Source organism: Trichosurus vulpecula, chromosome X, assembly GCF_011100635.1.
Source record: "Trichosurus vulpecula isolate mTriVul1 chromosome X, mTriVul1.pri, whole genome shotgun sequence".
Taxonomy (NCBI): Eukaryota; Metazoa; Chordata; class Mammalia; order Diprotodontia; family Phalangeridae; genus Trichosurus; species Trichosurus vulpecula.
In genome coordinates this window covers 10,917,177-10,938,532 of record NC_050582.1, presented here as the reverse complement: position 1 = coordinate 10,938,532, position 21,356 = coordinate 10,917,177, and the positions used below count along the sequence as shown (strand labels likewise).

At 36.7% G+C, this 21,356-nt stretch overlaps 1 protein-coding gene across 3 annotated transcripts in view; it reads left to right on the top strand.

The window, feature by feature from the left end:
- DIAPH2 (diaphanous related formin 2) overlaps positions 1 to 21,356 on the top strand; it is an 856,474-nt gene that overhangs the window by 524,835 nt on the left and 310,283 nt on the right. For all 3 annotated transcript variants that reach the window (XM_036740329.1, XM_036740331.1, XM_036740330.1), the window contains one exon: positions 14,588 to 14,712. In XM_036740329.1, coding sequence (XP_036596224.1) covers positions 14,588 to 14,712 — 125 coding nt within the window. The remainder of the gene's footprint in view (positions 1 to 14,587; positions 14,713 to 21,356) is intronic.

Sequence of the window (21,356 nt, the reverse complement as noted above, 5' to 3'; positions counted from 1 at the left end):
TCTTTCTAGAAATGATAAAGCCACGGGAGCTGATAAGGTCACGAAAAAAGGTAAAGAGAGAAAAAGATGGTATACTCATATTCAAGGGGCCAGACACACATGTTGATCCTCCAAAAGAGACTGAGGAATAGCTAATTAACCAACAAACATTTATAAAGTGCCTACTGTGTTCCAGGTACTATCATGGAAGCCAGGGTAGGAAAATATCCAGGAGAGAGGAGATAGCAGTGTCAGAAACAGCAGGTGAAGACCGAGTTAAAGGTCATTAAAATTAGTAGCCATACAGGTTGAATTTTCAGTTGAATAGTAGAATCAAAAGCTAGATAAAAGGAGTTGATAAATGAATGGGAATTTAGGGAATAAAGATAATGAATGTAGATAACTTTTTCCGAGGAGTTTGCCTGTGAAAGGGTGGAGAAATATAGAAGGTTTGAGGTGGGTGACAAGGTCAAGTGACTTCTTTCTTTATTTGAAGAGAATAGTAAGAAATTTACCTGGGCTTGTTTGTACTCAGCAAAGAGCCTGTGATAAAGATACTGTATTGATGATTCAAGTTGTTAGAAAGTTCCTAGACCTAGAGGAATCTGGAGGGGATGGAAGGAGTTAGGGCACAAGAAAGGTTGACCCTGACAGGGAGAATAGCTACTTTTTCCTCCAAGACAAGGAAAAAAGGAGAGTGGGGAAGGGAAAGGGGGATGTGGTGGGGATTTGGGTAGAAGGCATGTTCACATTAACCTTTATTTCCTTGGAAGAAATAGGAAGTAAAGTCCTGTGTTGAGAGGGACCAGAGACACAATGGTGTGAGGCTAAAAAAAGAAGAAAAAGTTAGGAATAGAACAGGGGGAAGCAGAATAGAGAATCCAGCTGTTTCACTATGGCTGGCTTCTGGATTGCTATCCTGAATATTTCATTTTTCTGCATTTAAGCAGGGAAATTTATGTTAGATATGTTATATGATTTGTAATTTGATTAAGAATTGCACTGTAAGAAATGATGAATATGATGAACTAGTGCAAAATAACGTTAGCAGAACCAGGAAAACAACACTGCTGTGATTGCCACAATGGACAATAACATAGCAATCATGGTTGAATGCTGTGAAATTTCAGGGGCCAAACTTGGGCCTACTGAAGATTTAGGAGAAGACATTTTCCGATTCTTCTTTTTAGGGACAGTCCATGTGGAATACTAAATATAACATCAGATATTTTTGGATATGTTGGTTAGTTTTATGGAATTTTTTTCTTCTTTTTAAATTCTTTATTGTAAGGACTGCTTCCCTGCTATAGGGTGAGGAAAGTGATACATTGGGAAATATAGAGGTTAATGAAAACAAAAAAACATTAAAATGTATTTTTAAAAAGAATTGATTAGTTTCAAGAATGTGTTAGTTTTTAGTTGTTTGCACATTAAGGATGATGATGGATTGAGTTGTAGGATCATGGAATCTTAGAATTTAGAGTTGGATAGGATTGTAGAGGTCATCACTTTACATGTAAGCAATCTGAAGCCTGGAGGGAATTGATTTGCCCAAGTTCACATAGGCAATAAACAAATAGGAGAGCTTGAAGTCAGTTTCTTTCTCTTTCTTACACATTTCGTGCTGGTTAGTCAATATATGAAATATACTAGTTAAAATATTTAAATGAGTCTTGAGTGATGACCCATTTTTAAAGGCAATCTTAAAACTATAATAATAATTTTAAAACTTAAAAATAGATAAAATATGCCCCCCAGACCGGAAAGCAAACCTGGGAGTACTTCACTGGAACTCCTGCCCTGGGGCTGGCAACGCTGATTGAGAATTGCCTGCTCTGTATAGGACTAGCTCTAATCACACTTTTCTTCATCCCCTGGCTATCTCCCTACCAGCTGTGATGCTACCATGTCATTACTTTCTGTGTGAGGCCCCTCCGCCTTCCAGTTCTGGAACCATAATTAAATCTGTTCTGTCATTGACCTTGGAGAGGATGTGTCACTTTTCTCCTCTGTGACTCTACTCCCCATCCCTTTGGCTTTCCAGACCAAAGTATCCTTCCCTGAGCACCATGACCATCAATTGTCTCCCTATATTAGAATATAAAATTCCCTGAGGACAGGAACTGTCTTAGTTTCTTTCTTTTTATCCACAGTGCTTAGGGTAATAACACTTACCATGTAGTAAATACTTAATGTATTTTTTATTCATTCTATTCTCTTCTTTTAAAAAAAATATCTTACAGGCTAAACAGAGGTTATATCCCATCCAATTATTCCAGCAACTATTTTTCCCTCCCTAACTTCTACTGAGAATTTCTTTCATTCCCTTCTATTCTTCTTTTAAAAGTGTGTTATGGGCTAACTAACCTTTGATGGCTAGCCTCACACCCTAACCATCGCATTTAAAGTTGATTCTTTGGGAAAATATTTTCTAAGTTTCCCCAAAATTGTCTTATAAATAAATATTTAGAATAATAAACCTCCTCCTAATTTAAACTGCCCATATATAGTATTCAATTCAGCAAGCATTTATTAAGCATTTGCTTAAGACATTGTGCATCATGAAGATAGTTACTACCAATAGGTTGCCAGCTAAATCCCTGTATACTTTTTCTAACAAGTTAAACCTATATGTGACTTTATATTTTGGCATAGACTTTTTTTGTTGCTCTTCTTGTCCAAGAAGTTCATATTGGCTATGTTCCTTTCTCCGTGTTCCTAATTGTGCTATTTTCAGCTCCCATTTTATAAAAAATTTTGCAAAATGTTCTTGGCAACACTTAAAATTTTTACCGCTAGTGGTGTTCTCCTAAAGTCAGAGAGATGCCATGCTCACCTTTGATTTGACAAGTGGAGACATTAGGATAGGATTATAATGAGGGAAATATGAACAGTTGAAAGACTGGCAAGCTAACTTTATTTAGAAAGACTGTCATGGCAGCCATTTCCTACAATCTCAAGAAAGAAACAAGTTGGAATATAACCTAGCCTCCATACGACTCAAGCGCAACTTGCCCCGTTAGAATGAGATCCACGTTGCATGGAAGAAAACAGACTAAAAGGGGTTTAGTGGTGAGACTAGACATGTCATGTGTCCTTAGTAGCCCTGCACATATAGGGTGAATTGGATTGAAGCTTCTACTTTTATACTCCCTTGCCATTGATGGCTTTGCGTTAAGACTATACATGAGAGAGAGATTTCAGTTTGAATTTTAGTCTTTGATTTTCAAATTCACACATACTGGTTGCTGCAGGCAGAATAAGAGTTTTCCCAGCAGTGTGCTGCACAATGCTGGTTTGCATTACTGAAAGAGATAGCAGATATAAGGCTGCCAAAGTTGCTTCCCTGCTCGTTATTATTGCTTTTCTTAGTTAAGATTGATGGCAAATGATTATTTGGTGATTTTCTAACTCTTCTTGTCCCACACTTACACAGTTTCCAATTGAGTCTGGTAATTAGCAAATCTGAAGAGTTTGAATAGTTGCTAAGGCTTTGCTTTAAAACCCAAACACTAAAATATGTTTAGTGAAATTAGTAGTAATAGGCCACAAATGCCCACTTTCCTGTTATCTCATTAAATTCTCTGATTTCATCTCAGCTTTGGATCAACTTAGGCCAATGTGAATCCAATTTAGAGAGACTGTGCCTTATCCTGGAGAATGCATATTCCAATGGCACTTTTAAAATGGGGATTCTTCCTCCCAATTTCCTTTATTAAAAAAATCCTTTATTTTTACATTTATGTCATTTATGAATGTACCATTCCCCTTTCCCCTACCTAAAGAGCTATTCCTTTTGACAAAAAAGAAAAAGAAAAAGCTGGTTTGGCAAAACCAATCAGCACATCATAATACAAGTCCATGTAATATTCCATAACCATAGTCCTCCACTTCTGGAAAGGGAGCATGATATTTTTTTCATCTCTTCTGCGGTATGAGGCTAGTTTTTTCATGATAGTTACACAACATTCAGTTCAGATTTTTATTATTTTTTCCATATACCTTGTAGTCATATTGTATACAATATATTCCTGATTCTTCTTACTTCAGTCTCTTTTAGTTCATATAAATCTCCCTGTAATCCTCAGAATTCTTCATATTGATTTTTTATGATCCAGTAACATCCTGTTATGTTCTTGTAACAGTATCATTTAGCCATTCTTTTTTCTTTTTCTTTTCCTCTCCTTTGACTTTTTCTTTTTTACTTTCAAATTTTCATCCTCTCTCCAGTCCCTTCCCCTGCTCATTGAAAAATCATTGAAAAGATGCAAGATGTATTTCTGCATTAGCGATGTTCTGGGGGAAAAAGCAAGGAAAATAAAGGGGTAAAAGTGCTTCAGTCTATACTCTGAGTTTATCATTTCCTTATCTGGAGGAGGATGGCATTTTATATCATGAATCCATTGGAGTTGTGGTGGATCATTGTATTGATCCGTTACCAAGTCTTTCACAGTTGATTATCATTACAATATTGTTCTTACTTGTTTAGATTGTTTTCCTGATTCTGCTTACTTCACTTTGTTTCAGTTCGTGTAAGTGCTTCCAGGTTTTTCTGAAACAATCCCGTTCATCAGTTCTTACAGCACAATACTATATAATATACCATAACTTGTTCAACCATTCCCCAATTGATGGACATCCCCTCAGTTTCCAGTTTCTTTGTTGCCACAAAAGTGCTGCTATAAATATGTTTTACATATGGATCTTTTCCCTTTTTTCAGTCTCCTTGGGGTATAGCCTAGTAGCAGTATTGCTGGGACAAAGGTTTTTGGTTGGTTTTTGTTGTTGTTTGTTTCGTTTTTTGTGTTTTTTTTTTAGCATGTTGGACATAGTTCCAAATTCTTCAGAACAGACAGATCAGTTCCCAGTTCCAACAACAGTGCATTATTGTATCTATTTTCCCACAGTCCCTCCAGCATTTGTCACTTTCCTTATCTGTCACCTTAGGCAATCTTATGAGGGTGAGGTGGTACCTCAGAGTTGTCTCATTTCTCTAATTATTAATAAGATATAGGACTTTTTTTTTTTACTGTTGTTAGCTTTAATTTCTTCTGCTGAAAACTACCTGCTCATATCCTTTTACCATTTATCAATTGGGGAATGGATGGTATTTTTGTAAATTTGGCTCATTTCTCTATATATTTCAGATATGAAACATTTATTAGAGAATTTTGCTACAAAATTTCTTCCTACTTTCCTGCTTTTTTCCAGTTTTACTGCATTGTTTTTGTTTGTGCAAAATCTTTTTAATTTTATGTTTTCAAATGATCCATTTTATCTCCTGTGAACTCTCTTATTTGGTCACAAACCCCCATTCAAAGACCTGACAAGTAATTTTTCCTCATGATCCCTTAATTTGGTTTTGATGTACTCCTAAATCACATACTCATTTTGAGCTTATTGTGGTATGCAGTGTGAGATGTTGGTTTTTATCTAGTTTCTGTTAGACTACTTTCCAGTATTTCCAGAAGGTTTTGTCAAGTTGTGAGTTTTTGCCCCAATAACTGGGATTTTGGGGTTTCTCCAACACTAGGCTACTGTGTTCATTTGCTTCTGTATATTGTATACCTAATATTTTTTGTTGGTCAGCCACTCTATTTCTCATCCAGTAACAGATTGTTTTGATGTTTACTCCTTTGTAATATAGTTTGAGATCTAGTACTGCAAGGCTTCCTTCTGTCACATTTTTTCCATTGATTCCTTTGATGGTCTTGACCTTTTCTTCCTCCAGAAGAATTTTGTTATTATTCTTTCTAGCTCAGTAAAATAATTTTTTAGTAGCTTGATGGGTATGGCACTGAATAAGTAAATTAATTAATTTAGGCAGTATTGTCATTTTTATTATGTTAACCCAGCCTACCCATAAGTAATTAATATTTTTCCAGTTACTTATATCTGTCTGCCTTTGTGTGAAGAGTATTTTGTAATTGTGTTCCTGTAGTTCATGTGTATGTCTTGGCAAAGCAGACTTCCAAGTATTTTATACTGTCCGTAGTTATTTAAGTGGAATTTCTCCTACTATCTCTTCCTGCTGGATTTTGTTGGCAACATATAGAAATAGTGATGATTTCTATGGGTTTATTTTATATCCTTCAACTTTGCTGAATTTGTTAATTGTTTTGACTAATATTGAACAGTAATGGTAATAATAGATATCCTTGCTTCCCCCGATCTTATTGGAAAGGCTTCTATTACAGATAATACTTGCTCTTGGTTTCAGATAAATACTGCTTGTCATTTTAAGAAAAGGTCCATTTGTTCCTATGCTTTCTAACATTTTTAACAGGAGTAGGCACAGTATTTTGTCAGAAGTTTTTTCTCATCCAGAGAAAGAACTATGGAGTCAGAATGGAGAGTGAAGCAGACTCTTTTCTCTTTTGTGTGGTTTTGTTTTGTTTTCTTTTTCATGGTTTCTCCCATTCATTATAATTCTTCTATGCAACATGACTAATATGAAAATGTGTTTAATAGGAATATGTGTGTAGAGCCCATATTAGATTGCATGCTGTCTTGGGAAGAGAAGAGGGAGAGGGAGAAAATTTAAAACTTATGGAAATGAATGTTGAAAACAGAAAATAAATAAATTAAATGTTAAAAAATAAAGAAAGGATGCTGAATTCAGGAAAAAAAGTTTTTTTCTGCATCTGTTGTAGAGTCATATTATTTTTCTTGTTTTTGTCATTGATATGGTCAATTGTGCTTGTAGTCTTCCTAATAATTAACCAATTCTGCATTCCTGGTATAAATCCAACCTGGTTATAGTATATTATCTTTGTGATATATTCCTGTAATCTCCTTGCTAAGATTTTATTTAAAATTTTTGTATCAATATTCACAGGGAAATTGGTCTATAGTTTTCTTTCTCTGTTTTTGCTCTCACTGATTTAGGTATCAAAACCATATTTGCATCATAAAAGAATTTGGTAGGATTTCTTCTGTACCTCTTTTTTTTCAGATACTTTATGTAGTATTGGAATTAATTGTTCTTTAAATGTTTAATAGAATTTGCTTGTAAATCCAGTTGGTCCTAGGAATTTTGTCTTAGGGAACTCATTTATGCTTGTTAAATTGCTTTTTTTTCCAAGAGAGCATTATTTTAAGTATGTCCTCTTCTCTTAATCTGTGAAATTTATGTTCTTTTAAATATCATCTATTTCACTTCAATTGTTAGTTCTATTGGCATATAATTGGGCAAAATAATTGTTAATAATTGCTTCAATTTCATCTTCATTGTGCATTTACCTTTTTCATTTTTGATTTTGTATTTCTTCTTTCCTTTTTAAAATCAAGTTAACCAGGGATTTGTCTATTTTATTGCTTTTTTATTAAAACAGCTTCTAGTTTTATTTATTTGTTTAATATGTTTTTTTTTTACTTTCAATTTTATGACTCTCTCCTTTGATTTCAGGATTTCAGAATTTCTGTTTTGATATTTAATTGGGATTTTTAATTTGTTCTTTTTTAGTTTTTTTTTTTAAATTTGCATGTCCAATTCATTGATCTGTTCTTTCTTTTATTGGTGCAAGCTTTTAGACATAAAAAAATTTATCTGTGCTTCCCAGGCCCTTTATTGAATGTAATTTTTATTGCATTATGGTCCAAAAAGTATGTATTTCTTATTTCTGCTTTTCTGCATTTGTTTGTGAGGCTTTTAATGCCCTAATATATGGTAAGTTTTTGTGAAGGTGCCTTGTATAGCTCTTTCCATTCACTATTCTCCATAAGCCTATTATATCTAACTTTTCTATAATTTTAGTCATCTCCTTAATTGCTTTCTTATTTATTTTATGGTTAGATTTATCTAGGTCCAAGAGGGGTAAATTAAGGTTCCCTACTAGTATAGTTCTACTTTCTATTTGCTCCTATAAATTCATTTAACTTTTCCTTTGAGCGCTATGTCATTTGGTACATGTATGTTTAGTATTGACATTAATTCATTTTCTGTGGCACCTTTTAGTAAAATGTAGTTCCCTGATTATCTTTTTGAATTAGGCCAGTTTTTGCTTTATTGTTGTTATTGGTCAGTTGTGTCTGACCCTTTGTGGCTCTGTAGACCATACTGTCCATAGGGTTTTCTTGGCAAAGATACTGGAGTAATTTTCCATTTCCTTCTCCAGTGCATTAAGGCAATTGGGTTAAGTGACTTGCCCTGGTCACACAGTATATGTCTGAGGCAGAATTTGAATTCAGGTCTTCCTGAGTCCAGGTCCATTGGTCTATTCAATGAGCCATCTAGCTGCCTCTGCTTTTGCTTTTACTTTGTCTCAGTTCACAGTTGCTACCCCTGCCTTTTGTACTTCAGCTGAAACATAGTAGATTCTATTCCAGTCCCTTGCTTTAACTCTTTGTTTTTCTTTCTGTTTCAAGTGTGTCTCTAATGTATTTTATTTGATTGTGATTTCTAATCTGTTCTTCTGTCCTCTTCTGTTTTATGGGTGAGTTTATCCCATTCCCAGTCACAGTTATGATTACAAACTACTTTTCCCTCCATCCTATTCTATTTATAGTTCTTTTTTTTTAATCCTTCCCCCTTCTCAAATGACTCTTTTCCGCCTCCCTTGGTCTACTCTCCCTCTTATTATCCCCATCCTTTCTCTTAATCTTTTCCCCATGCCCTGTTGGATAAGATGAATTTCTATAACCAACTGAGTGTGTGTGTGTGTGTGTGTGTGTGTGTGTGTGTGTGTGTGTGCATCCTTCCCTCTTTAAATCAGTTCAAATGAAAGTGAGGTTTCAAATGTTATCTGCTCCCTTCCCTTTTCCCAACCACTGTAAAAAGTCTTTCTTGGATACCTCTTTTATGTGGGATAATTTCTTCCCTTTACTGTTCTGCCAGTGTATCCCTCTTTCTCATTTTTCCATTTTTCTTCTGAAATCTTTCCAACATAATAGACTCATATCTATACTCTCTGAGTAGACTCCTTCTAACTGCCCTAATGATGATAAAGTTCTTGGGGGTTACAGATATCATCTTCCCATATAGGAATGTAAACAGTTTAATCTTAAGTTCTTTCCAAGTTATCAATCTTGTTTACCTTTTTATGCTTCTCTCAAGCATTGTGCTTGAATGCCAGATTTTCTATTCAACTCTGGTCTTTTCATCAGAAGTGCTTTAAAGTCCTTTATTCCATTAAACATCCTATTTCCCTCCTGCAGTATTATACTCAGTTTTGCTGGGTAGGTTATTCTTGGTTGTAATCCTAACTCTTTTCCCTTCTGGAATATCACATGCCTTCTGAAATATCATATTTCAAGCCCTTTGCTCCTTTATTGTCATGGTTAGCCAGTCTTGTGTCATCCTGACTTTGGATCCACAGTATTTGAATTATTTCTTTCTGGTTGCTTGTTGTATTTTCTCCTTGACCTAGTAGCTCTGCAATTTGCCATAATGTTCTTGAGAGTTTTCATTTTGGGACCTTTTTCAGGAAGCAATCAGTAGATTCTTTCAATTTCCATTTTGCCCTCTGATTCTAAGATATCTGGGCAATCTTCCTTCTTGAAATAAGATGTTGAGGCTCTTTTATGATCATGGCATTTAAGTAGTCTAGAAATTCTTAAATCATTTCTCCTTAATCTATTTCCAGATCAGTTGAGTTAATTCCATATTTATCTTAGATGTCAGATTTTTAAGACATATTTGATGCAAAGATTTTTTCCCATCCAACAGCTTTTCTTTTTATCCTAGCTGTGTTGATTTTGTTTGTGCAATAACTTAGCAATATACTTTAGTCAAAGTTATTCTTTTATATTTTGTAAACATCTTTAGCCATGGTCTGGTTACAAATTTTCCTCCCAGTCATAAGTATGAAAGAATCCTGATCTCATTAATTTTAGGTGTTTTTTTTTAATTGTAAGACTTTGTATATTCAAGTCACATTCCTTCTGTGGAGCATGTTGTTTTTGTATGATGTAAACCTGATTTCTGTACAATAGCTCTCCAGTTTTCCCATTCAGTTCTTATTTAATATGGAGTTCTTCCCAAGTAATTAGTTTTCAAATTTATCAAACTCATGGTTATTGAGTTCTATTATCTCTGATAACTTCTTTATCTGTTCTGTTCCACTGATCTGTTTTGCTGTTTTTTTAAACTGCATTTCCTTTAAAAAGAAATTTAATTTTTAAAATGTATGTTCAGATGTTTTAAAACTTAACTCCTCAACCCTTACATAGCCACTAAGAATTAAAGATGAATGGATAATTCTTTCATTTTTATTACTACTTAGATGTTTAGTTTTTATTTTCCTTTGAAGTCCAAGGAAGCCCACAGTTATGAACTTTGTTTTCACTTTAGCACAACACATTTATTTATATATTATATTCCTTCATTTCTATGTACTACATTCACATAAAATGAAACTATTAACTTATGTGCTTCAGGAAGAATTCAATTGTGTCTATTGTTCAGGCCACTCATAATGTCCCTTTCTTTTTTTATGCTCTTTTGATGAGTTCTTTTAATGTTGTGTTCCTTTGATGGGCATGCTTCAAATAAGTGTATTTTTTTCAAGAAAATGGCAGTGTGTACGTGACCCTGCTACTGTCCAGGACTTTCTCCAGGCCATTTTTACTTGTCATATATGGGTGCTCAGATGAAAGAAGTATTATTACTTTGTGGTCAAAATTTAGTAGAGATTAATGGTAATTTAATTAGTCCAAAAGTGTGTGCTGTTAATTTTTCAGAAGGCTTTTTGTATCTCTTTTCATCTAGCCTGTGGAGGACTCTTTGTTTTCCAGTTCTTTCTCAAACTATTTGTACTAGTACTGCCATTAATAATAACAATGTGAAGAGGAATGGGGGAAATTCTATAACTTTAATTGTCATAATTGATTGGAAAAGCACTAACATACTTGGCCATAAAAGGTAGCTTTGAGAAGTCCACATGGTATAGTGAATTCAGGGATTTTGTTTGAATCTTCCCTCCAGTATTCAGTCATGCTGTGAGCTGGAGTGCAGTGTCTAGTAACCTGGTTCTCTGTAAAATAGGGCCAGTATCCTTAGTAATGACCTCACAGGGCTGTGATATGGTTGTTTCAGATGAAATGATGTATTTAAAACATTTTGCAGCCTTTAATAAATACTAGCTCTTCTGCAAAATGGGATAATGACAAGCTGACTGTTTCAGTCAATCAGTCAACAAGCATATCTTAGGTGCCAGTCACTGTGCTAAGGAATGGAGATGCCCCTAAAAACCGGGCAGGTACATAGATAAGTGTGTACCAAGTAAACCCAGGCAGGCTAATTTTGTGGGAAAGGTGCCAACAGCTGAGGAAATCCTCAAAGGCTTTGAAGAGTCGACTCTTCAAAGGGATGAGAGATTCTAAGAGGCAAAATGTAAGGTGCAAGTCCATTCCATGTGTGGGGTGTACCCAGTGCATGGGAATGTGTGTCTGGGCAATGGAGGGTTGTGTACGAGGAGCAGTAAGAAGGCTGCCTTGGCTGGACTGTAGAGCATGGGCCAGGAATTGCTGGGCAATAAGAATTCAAAGGTAGGTTGGGAGCAGGTTGTGAAAGACTTGAAGTGACCACCAAGGGAGTTCAGTTATGATGATTAAAGCTAGCACTTAGATAGCTTTTTAAAATGTACAGAGTACTTTGCATGTTAATTCATTTGCTCTTTACAACCCTGTGAAATTGGTGCTATTATTATCCTAGTTTACAGAGAGATTAAGTGACTTGCTTTGGGTCACACAGCTAGTGTGAGGCAGAATTTGAACCCAGCTTTCTTTCTGCCCTGTCCAGTATGCCGCCAATAGTTAAATTGATCCTAGAGGCAAGAGAAAGCCATTGGAGTTTATCGATTTAGAAAGTTTCCAAATCCAATGCTTAAGGAAATCCCTTTGGGATATGTGAGGATGATGGCTTGGAGTGAGGGGACACTGGAGGGAGAGAGATCCTTCTGGTGGCCATTATAGTAATCTAGGCAAGACATGATGTGGGTCTCCACTAAGGAGGGTTGGGGGGCAGGGGCAGGGCAGTGTGGGAGTAAAGAGGAGATGGTTGGGAGAGATGTTATAGAGCTTGGAATGACAAGATTTGGCAACTAATTGGGTATGTTGGGTGAGAGTGAGTTTGGAATAGGGGGTGACCCCAAGGCTGTGAATATGGATCACTGCAGGGTTGGTGAAGCCCGTTCTTCTAATACGGAAATTTGGGTTTGGGGAAGAAGAATGAATTATGTTTGCTACATGTTGAATTTGAGATGTGGGATATCCAGTTTCAAATACTGGACTGATGTTTAGAAGAGAGACTAGGCTGGATTTATGGATCTGGGAGTTGTCTGCATAGAGATCATGGAATCCGTAGGAGCTGAGGAGTCACATGCCAGGCACATAGTAGGGTTTATATGTTCCCTTCTCTCTCCCTTTCCTTCCCTCATCCCCACCAGTTGAGAGATTATTGAGACCAGAGGACTGAGCTCCAGGGGTCAACCATGGTGTGGGGAAGTGCGACTGCAGTGATTATTTGACAAAGGAGCCTGAGAAGGGGCCTTCTGACTGGGATAGAATCACAGTGGCAGTCAATCAACATTTCTGTTCTAAGACTGAGGGTACAAAGAAAGACAAAATACAGTGCCTGCTCTCTGGGAGCTCACAGCCTAATGGGAAAAACAACATTCAAACAATTATGAACAAACCAAAAATATACAGGAGAAATCAGGGATCATCTTAGAGGGCAGGTGCTCAGATTAAGGAGGACTCAGAATACAGTGCTTCAGAATTGGGAGCTATTAGCTTATGTGAACAAAAATTCACTTCTGTGACTGCATCGATAGATCGGTAGATAGATATATGTATGGATATGTGTGCGTGTATGTATATATATATATATTATATATATATATATGTATGTATTAAAAACATCATTTCTCCTTTAATGTTGGAAAGGTTGAAAGTCACTTGGCTGATTTTTTCAAACCTCCCTTTATTGCTGTTGAAGCTATTTGTATTTCTGAGTGCATCTCACTACCGAACAAGCAATGCATGAAGTCCTCAGTCCTCTTATAGCATCCCATAACATTATGCAGCCCGGGGCCTGAGGCAACTTCAGGCACACTTTGTACACCGTAGAATTGCCTCATGTGGTGATATCTTCCCTGTGATCCGAGTGACATAAGTAACCATTTACTTTCTTCAGTCTGCAGTCAAGCAGTTGAGAAGAATGGACCCCTTGAATAATTAGCTTGAATGCACAGAACACCTGGCTGAAGGAAATTTATTTAATTTTGAAGTCAGAGAGTTTGTTTTCCTTCCTACCTAACTCATCTTTTAAATAAAGCCAGCAATGATTGCTGAGCCATTAGGAATGCTTTGACAAGACAAAACTCCCTCAGACTTCTCCAATACAGAATCATTTCCAAGCTTGTCAGATCTGTGCAAATGAAACTAAATCAGATGCCGCTATTGGAACTGACAGATTAATACAAAAAATAATTTGTCTTTGGTGTTGGTGTTTGATTTTCAGTGTCTTGAACTTCCATGTCTATTTCAGGCGATTTCTCCCCTGAGTTATGAAGGTGTTCATGTCAGAGTGAGGAATTCATATCCAAGGAGTTGGTTGCAATAGTGGGATGTGTGTGTGTGTTGGAGGAGGTGGGGAGGGGGTGGTGGCTGACAGCCTCTCGAATTTTCCATTCCGATGCTTGTATGTGTTTCAGAATAAGCCAAACATTTCTCCTTAACTAAAAGAAAACATTATAATGTTATTCTGCTTTGCTTTCCTTTTGTTAGCATGACAGTTTGTCCAAGTCCTGATTTAGAGGCCAAATTGTCCACTCTTTATGCCACTCACCCTGTCCAGTTAGTGGAAACCCCCAAATACTGAAATTGACATATATAACTGGTAGTCATGCGTTAAGAACAGGCAATTTGTAGAGAGGACTAAGGGGAAACCTTTCCAGGAAAGGTGGAAATGGGGTATTTTGCACCAGTTTGAATGCAGTTCTTGAAATGTTTCATTTTCAAAGAAGAAAAGTGCTAAATCATGTTAGCTATAATTAAAAGGAATTAATTATTATGTTTGAAATTGTACCAAAGCTTTGTAGGTGTGTCTGTGTCTGGGGGTGTGTGTGTCTGTGTCTTACTGGGGGTTACTGCAAGTTCTCTCTGCATCAAGGCAGCCCATTTATTTGATATTTCCAGGTATGGAAGATACAAAAAGATAGAAACTTTGATAGCTTTTGGTTTTCAATAAAAGAAAAATATTTGCTATTTGATATAATTTAACATTAAATCATTTATATAGCCATGTACATGCATTCATAAGATCTGTTTGAACTGTAGTTTCTCTTTAATCTTCAAATTAGATTTTAAAGAATGAAATATTAGAATTCCCATCAATAAATTTAAATAGAAATGAATTCATTTGGACTAATGGCTGAATAAAAAGGTAACATTCTCCCATTAAACATGATGATTTGGTATAGTATATTATACATTTTTACTTCATGAAGAGTAGAATTGTTATGAGGAGTAATGCAGAAAAATGAGTATTTAATGGGACTCTTGTCTGTGGTAAAAAGGCCAGTTGGTTTTCCTCAGGTGTCCTGGTTGTTGTCATAATTGAACAGCTGATGGGAATGTTCTTGTAACTCTGCATCTTCTTCTGCAGTTTCAGCTCAGACTCTCAAGAGCAACCTTGATGCCATGGAACAACAGATTGCTCGCCTGGAAAGTGACATTACCAAATTCCCTAAGACAGAAGACAAGCATGACAAGTTTGTGGAAAAGATGACCATATCCTTTCTTTATCTTGGTGGGGGGGGGTGAGGATTGGGGCAGCTCTAGACCTCATGGGCTTATTCAGTCTGTCTTCATACTTTTGTTTTTACCCTGGCTTTTAATAGCAGCAAAAACAGCCTTTTTGGTATTTGTTTTTATTGAAGGGTTTGAGCCATTTGTAGGGTCGCAGTGCTGCCAGTTTGCACCTTCCTGTGGTCCTCAGTCTGCTTTTTAGGTAGAAAGTTCTTCTACTAAAGTTGTATACTAAGAGAAGACAATAATAATGACACTGCTGGAACCCCAAAAGGTCTGTATTGAGAGGTTTCAATTACCAAGTATTGATTAAGCACCTGTGCTGGGCCCTTGGGACACAAGTGGAAAGACTGAAACAATCTCAACTCCCGTTGAGCTTAAATGGAAGAGGCAATGGAAGAGTTCAAGTGGAAGAGACAACAGATGCCTTTAAAAAGATCTGCAGTGTGAAAAGAAAGCGGTAAGTACAAAGATATACAGCCTAGTTAAGTGTAAAGCAATTTGAGAGAATGAGGAAAGGTTTCCTGTAGAACATGGTGGGCACTGTGAGGTGGGGGTAAAGAGGGAGTGCATTCCAGGCACTGGGCCGCAAAAGCAGGGAGATGGGAGATTAAGTATTTTGTGTGAGGGAAATAGAGCCAGCCGGTTTGGATGGATCCCAGAGTGGGGGGCAGGGAGTGATGTCAAATGAGGCTAGAGAGCTTGGTTTGGGCCAGGTACTGAAGGGCTTTCAAAGCCAAATGGAGGAGTTTCTGTTTTGTCCTAGAGGCCGATTGAGTAGGGGAATCACATGGTCAGGTCTGGATTTAAGGCAGATTACTTTGGTCATGGTGTGTAGAGAAAGTAGAGTGGGGAGAGACTAGATGAGGAGAACCTGAACTAAAGTGGTAACCACGTGAGTGGAGAGAAGGGCTCAGATGCAAGAGATGTTGAAAGGAGCATACAGCAAGATTTAGCAAATGATTTATGCCTATGGGATGTTCCTGGAGAGCCATGGATTTCTGTCTCTGTATGCACTTGTGTTTCTATATGACTAGTCATCAGACTAAAAATTTCTGTGTGTGCTCATATATTAATAGTATTACATGGTCATTTGAAGATCAGTATAGATATAAAGGAAACAGAAGCAGAGCTTGAGAAATTGCATTTGTTTACCAAGAAGTTCTCCATGTTATAAAGTCTAGCTTCTGTAGAAAAGCCACAGTCTTAGAACTGCTTCCTCCTCACCCTTTCTTACGCCTTCTTCCCAGCCTTTCTTCCCATCTGGTTTACAAAAATGGTAAAACCATATCTTCCTCCTTTGGCCATGAATAAATATCCTGAACTGTGGATTGATTTCACCATTTTCTATTTCCAGAAGGAATAAATACTCTATATTCTTTATCTGATAATAAATAAATTATTTTAAGAAGTACATGGCAGTCACCTTCTTTCAGGGTTAAAGCTGTTGCTCCTTTCTCTGCTTCAATTTCCTTTTTTTTTTCAAGGTGAGATCACTGGTACTGAGCTGCAGTTACTACAGAGTGACAGACTAATGACTAGAGAATGTAGGGAAGTTACTTCTGTTTTTGTTTCTCATTTCGTGACTTAAGCTGGTCAATTACTTTATATGCTCAGTATGTTTTAAGGAATGCTAAATATTAGCAGATAATTTTGGTGGCTTTTCCAGGAAAGTGAAAGGTAAATACTATATGGGTGGGCTAAATGATGGGAATTCCAGTTTTGAGTACCCCTTTGTCATAGGATGCCCATCCATTATGAAGTTCATGTTTGTCTTATGGCTGATTCAATCCTCTTTCATTGATGTCATTGTTCAATGGCAGCCAACAATTCCTACTTTGTCTTCTCTTTGATTCTGTTGCTTTCTTCATGTCTTTGAATTCTGATCCCCTCATTCTGGTAACACTTTTTATACAGTTGGCCTATAGCCACACAACAACTTGCAATACTGAGAAGCTCTTGTTGCTCATTTAGTAAAAGAAAAGTAATTCCAAACCCATATGAACTTGGCCTGGGCTGCTTATTTTATGTCTCACTTTATATGCAGGTAATTAAGGCATTTAAAATGAAAATCCAGTGCCTTCTGTATCTGCAAGTTACAGATGAATGGCTAGTCTTCATTTAAGTGGCACTAAAGTGTGACTGTTTGTCCACAAGGGGATTGGAAACTATATTAAAATGTATGGGACTGTTACTTTGCATAACAAAATAAAACGTGCAGCAATTTATTGCACAGAAATAGTTGGAGTTTTGAGTTGAGTGAATTGTAGAATTATTGAGTCAGGCTGGTACAACTATGCCCACCCTCTAAAAACCCTTGGGCAGCTAGCATGAGAAGAAATCAGCGCAAAAGTAAGGCCCTTGTCTGTCTGTCTGCACTCAGTGATGATTCATTGAAGCTGTCCTAAAATGAAGGCTGTGATTCTCTCTATTGTTGAAGTTTTCTTTGAATCAGAGATTTAAAAATGGGACTTGAGATAGCATCTGCTTCAATGCCCTCACTTAGAGAAAAGGACACTAAGGCCCAGAAAGATGAAGTTACTTTAGGTAGTGAGTGGTAGAGCTAGATTTGAACCCCGGGCATCTCACTCCAAATGCAGTGTACTTTCTACTGGCTGCCTAAGCCATCTGCCCCAATAGCTCATTTTATCTTGATGCTTTGACTAGTTAAATTAGGTGAGTCCAGGCATCATTATGGGAGTAACTTCCCCTCAAAGTGTCTTTACTTACTGTAAGAATATAGACTACTGGAGACCTACTCATGTTTGTAATTTGGAAGGGTGTGGTATATGGGTACCTTAGCCCATTGTGATATACTGTCATCTAGAAGACAAATGCCTTATCAGCTCAAGGGCAGAAGGATTCTCCATTCAATACATCTCTGAGTCTCAGAACTATGTCATTTTCTTTTTTCCACTTAATAGAATTTTAATTACATTTAAAGATAGTTTTTAACATTCCCTTTTTTAAGATTTTGAGTTCCAAATTTTTCTCTCCCTCCCTCCCCAAGACAGCAAGCAATATGATACAGGTTATACATATACAATCATATTAATCATTTATACATTAGTCATGTTGTCAAAAGAAAAATCAGAACAAAAAGGGGAAAAAGCCATGAGACAGAAAAAACAAAAAAGTGAAAATAGTATGCTTCAATCTGCATTCAAAACTTTCATAGTTCTTTTTTTCTGGATGTGGATAGCATTTTCCATCATGAGTCTTTTGGAATTGTCTTGGATCATTGTATTGATGAGAAGAGCTAAGTCTGTTATAGTTGATAATCCAACAATGTTGCTGTTACTGTGTACAATCTTCTCTTGGTTCTGCTCTCTTCACTCAGCATCAGTTCATGTAAGTCTTTCTAGGTTTTTATGAAATCCACCTGCTCATCATTTCTTATAGTACAGTAGTATTCCATTGCATTCATATACCACATCTTGTTCAGCCATTCCCCAATTGATGGGCATCCCCTCAATTTCCAATTCTTTGCCACCACAAAAAGAGCTGCTATAAATATTTTTTACATGTGGGTCCTTTTCCTTTTTTTATGATCTCTTTGGGATACAGACCTAGTAGTGGTATTGCTGGATCAAAGGCTATGAACAGTTTTATAGCCCTTTGGGCATAAGAACTGTCATTTTCAAACAAGAAAGAGTATTAGGGAATTTTCCAGCCTCCTCATGTGGCTGAGAACACATCCCTAAGACAATCCCCTAAGTTAGTGTCCAGTTGTGCTCATATCTGCTGATCTATGCTTTTTACAGATAGTCCTATGACATACCTGTTAGGTAAAATAAGTCAGAACTAAACATCACAATAAAGCTTTCAATGTTCAAAATGATTACCTCGGTCCTAGGGACATTGCTTTAGAATAGGGGTGTAAAAGAATGGTTACAATAATGCACAAAGTTTTCAATTATAATTCAATTATCCACAACAGGTAGGTTGCTAGGTACCCTCTTCTTTATTCCCTGAGGCTACCAGAAATTGTGTGCATGTATGTGCATATACATACAGTCTGTGTGTTTGTGTGTGTTTGGGTGTTGATGCAAATATATGAGGCTTTCTGATTGTATCCAATTTACTAAATGTGAAAAATAGGATCTATTTGAGTTAGGTGGAAGGGGGAGCATTTGTGATAAGAACAGCTTGCTAATTGTTTGGGCCATTTTCTCACTGACTTGAATTCAGTTAGTATTCCTAGCTTCAGTCCTTGTAATTTTTGGCTTCTTAATTAGAAGTGCCTAATTGAGTAGTGTGACTGTGAATATGACTTCCTCCTTTAATCTCATCAAATCCCTGCATGCCCCTTGCTTCTCCTGATATGATGGAGGACCATTTTCCTGAGCAGTGTTCCTGGAAGAGGCTTTTCATATGCTTTGACGTGCATTCTTTACATCATAAACTGCCTCCCAACTCCATTAACCTTATTGCTTCGATTTTGTTAGCAAACATTTTACCATGTCTGCTCGGTTTTTCTGTCTGTGGCAGAGATGTCTATTGTCAGAAGTCAGTTTAGCTTTTTGAGTGACTGTGGGCTAACTCATTTCCCTGAAATAGAGGACAGGGAGTGGATGAACACAGTGCTCCTATTAACACATTGACAGGAAGTAGTGACAATGTTAATAACATTAACACCCTGTCAAGCAAGGACCAACACCTGGAGTTCCCTTGTCCTATGGGGGAGGAGTGAGGAAGAAGTAATTGTCAATTATATTTACGAGGGGAATCTTTTCTAAGCAATTCAGAAAAGATTGAGGGTTTCTGCTGCAGCTAAATTGTATATTTCTAATCTGTTATTCCTTTTTATTAAGATAATCATTTTTGAAACAGGGGAATAGAGAAACACAGAAGACTTACCTAATCCCAAGGGATACAAACTCATTTTTTTCCAAGCCTTTTCCAGTAAAGGATAATCAGAGTCAAAATGAAGAAGTGCACTGAAATGTCAGATGTTAGATCAATAAAATTAACAACAAAAATAAATCCACTACCTTTCTTTTGGAGGAAAGGAATACTCCCAACCCTGACCTACCTACTCCTTTAAGAACAAATAGAAGGCAGAGTTTAAGGGGAAACTTTTGATGCTTTTCCTTCCCCTCTCCACCTATCACTGCCTATCTGTTATGTCAGGCTAAGAAAACAGGAGAAAAGCAGGAGACCCAGCAGGGCATTGTGACGTTGTTTGACAGAAGGCTTGCAAGTTCTCAGGGAGGAATATGGAGGGCATGGGACTGATTAAGGCTATAGATAGCTCACTTACCATCAAGAGCTGAGGGTATTGAAAGGCATACTTTCAGAGAGAACTGTTTTGGAAAATTACTGCTATTTTTCCTTTAAAGGGTAAATTTTAGCATTGATTGAGAAATGTACTCATGCCATTAGCTTTGGGTAGGATTGGCTTGTGTGTTGAATTGAAGACATGACTGAAATAATTTTACAACATAGGACAAAATACTTCCCCAGTTGATTATTTATTAAGGGTATGTTTTCTTTCTTGACCCTCAGTCATTTTCTTTGTCAAAACAGAAAGCAAAACCCTTGAAGGTAATCTAATCCAGTCCACCATTGTCCTTTTGGTACAGTTACATTATTTATTTTTGTCTCTAGTAGATATTTTAGAAGATATTTTTTCTTGTATTTGCATACCTGTGGGTATTATATGCACTCAGCTCAATTAAACCATATAAGGTAATCAAGAGGCCTATTTCCTGTTTTATTTCTTACGTTTTCAATGCATGTAGAATTTTTTTGCCTGAAATCGTAATTAATTTACATCCTGAATGCATGCCAAAGCATTTTAAAGTAAAAAGCATAGAAACAATCTTACACACAACCAAACAGAGAATGTATTTTATATTGTGAGAGTCATTTCTGATCTTTTCATTATAGATACTTTTACCTTTGGCTGGGAATTGGACAGTGGTATTTTCAGAAGCTGTGTCAGATTCTGTCAAAACCCTAAAGCCCTGCCAACCTTGTGGCAGCTGATTTTTCCATTGAAAGAGGTTCGAATAGATTTAGGTACTTATCCAAACCAAACTTTCAAACCTTCAGAGGTTTGCCTATTACTCGTTTACATAGAGCTTAACTACAGTGGTTTCATCTTTCAACATTGACTTTTTTTATTTAAAGAGCTTAATCAGGAGCTCTAATAACAGGGGATCAGTCTGTTCAAATACAAATGAAAAATGCAGCTGCCAGAGGTTCATCCTGCCGACCAAAGGGCCCGTGCTGCCGGAAGGCAGTGTAGACCATGAAATAATCTTTTTTACAGCAAAAGATCTATTTTTTATTGTTAGGTCATATCCTTGAATTGAAAGTTTATAAAACCTACAGTTCTTTGGATTTGTATCTTCATGTGGGAGATAGAAAGAGACTAATGAAATTGACAGTATGTTTGTTATTGACTGGAAGATGTTCAAAATCAAGATCTCATTGTACATTGTGTTAGTGGCTTATTTTTTTTTCAAAAAAGCATGTGATGCAGGAGAGCAAAATAGTGCTGTTAAGAATCTCAATGAAGTCTCTCCCATGTAATACCTCAGAAATATTCAAAGTTCTTTGGAAGATAGAGCATCAGAAATCAACTGGTTCTATGATTCTTTAGTCCTAACGATCGGGCA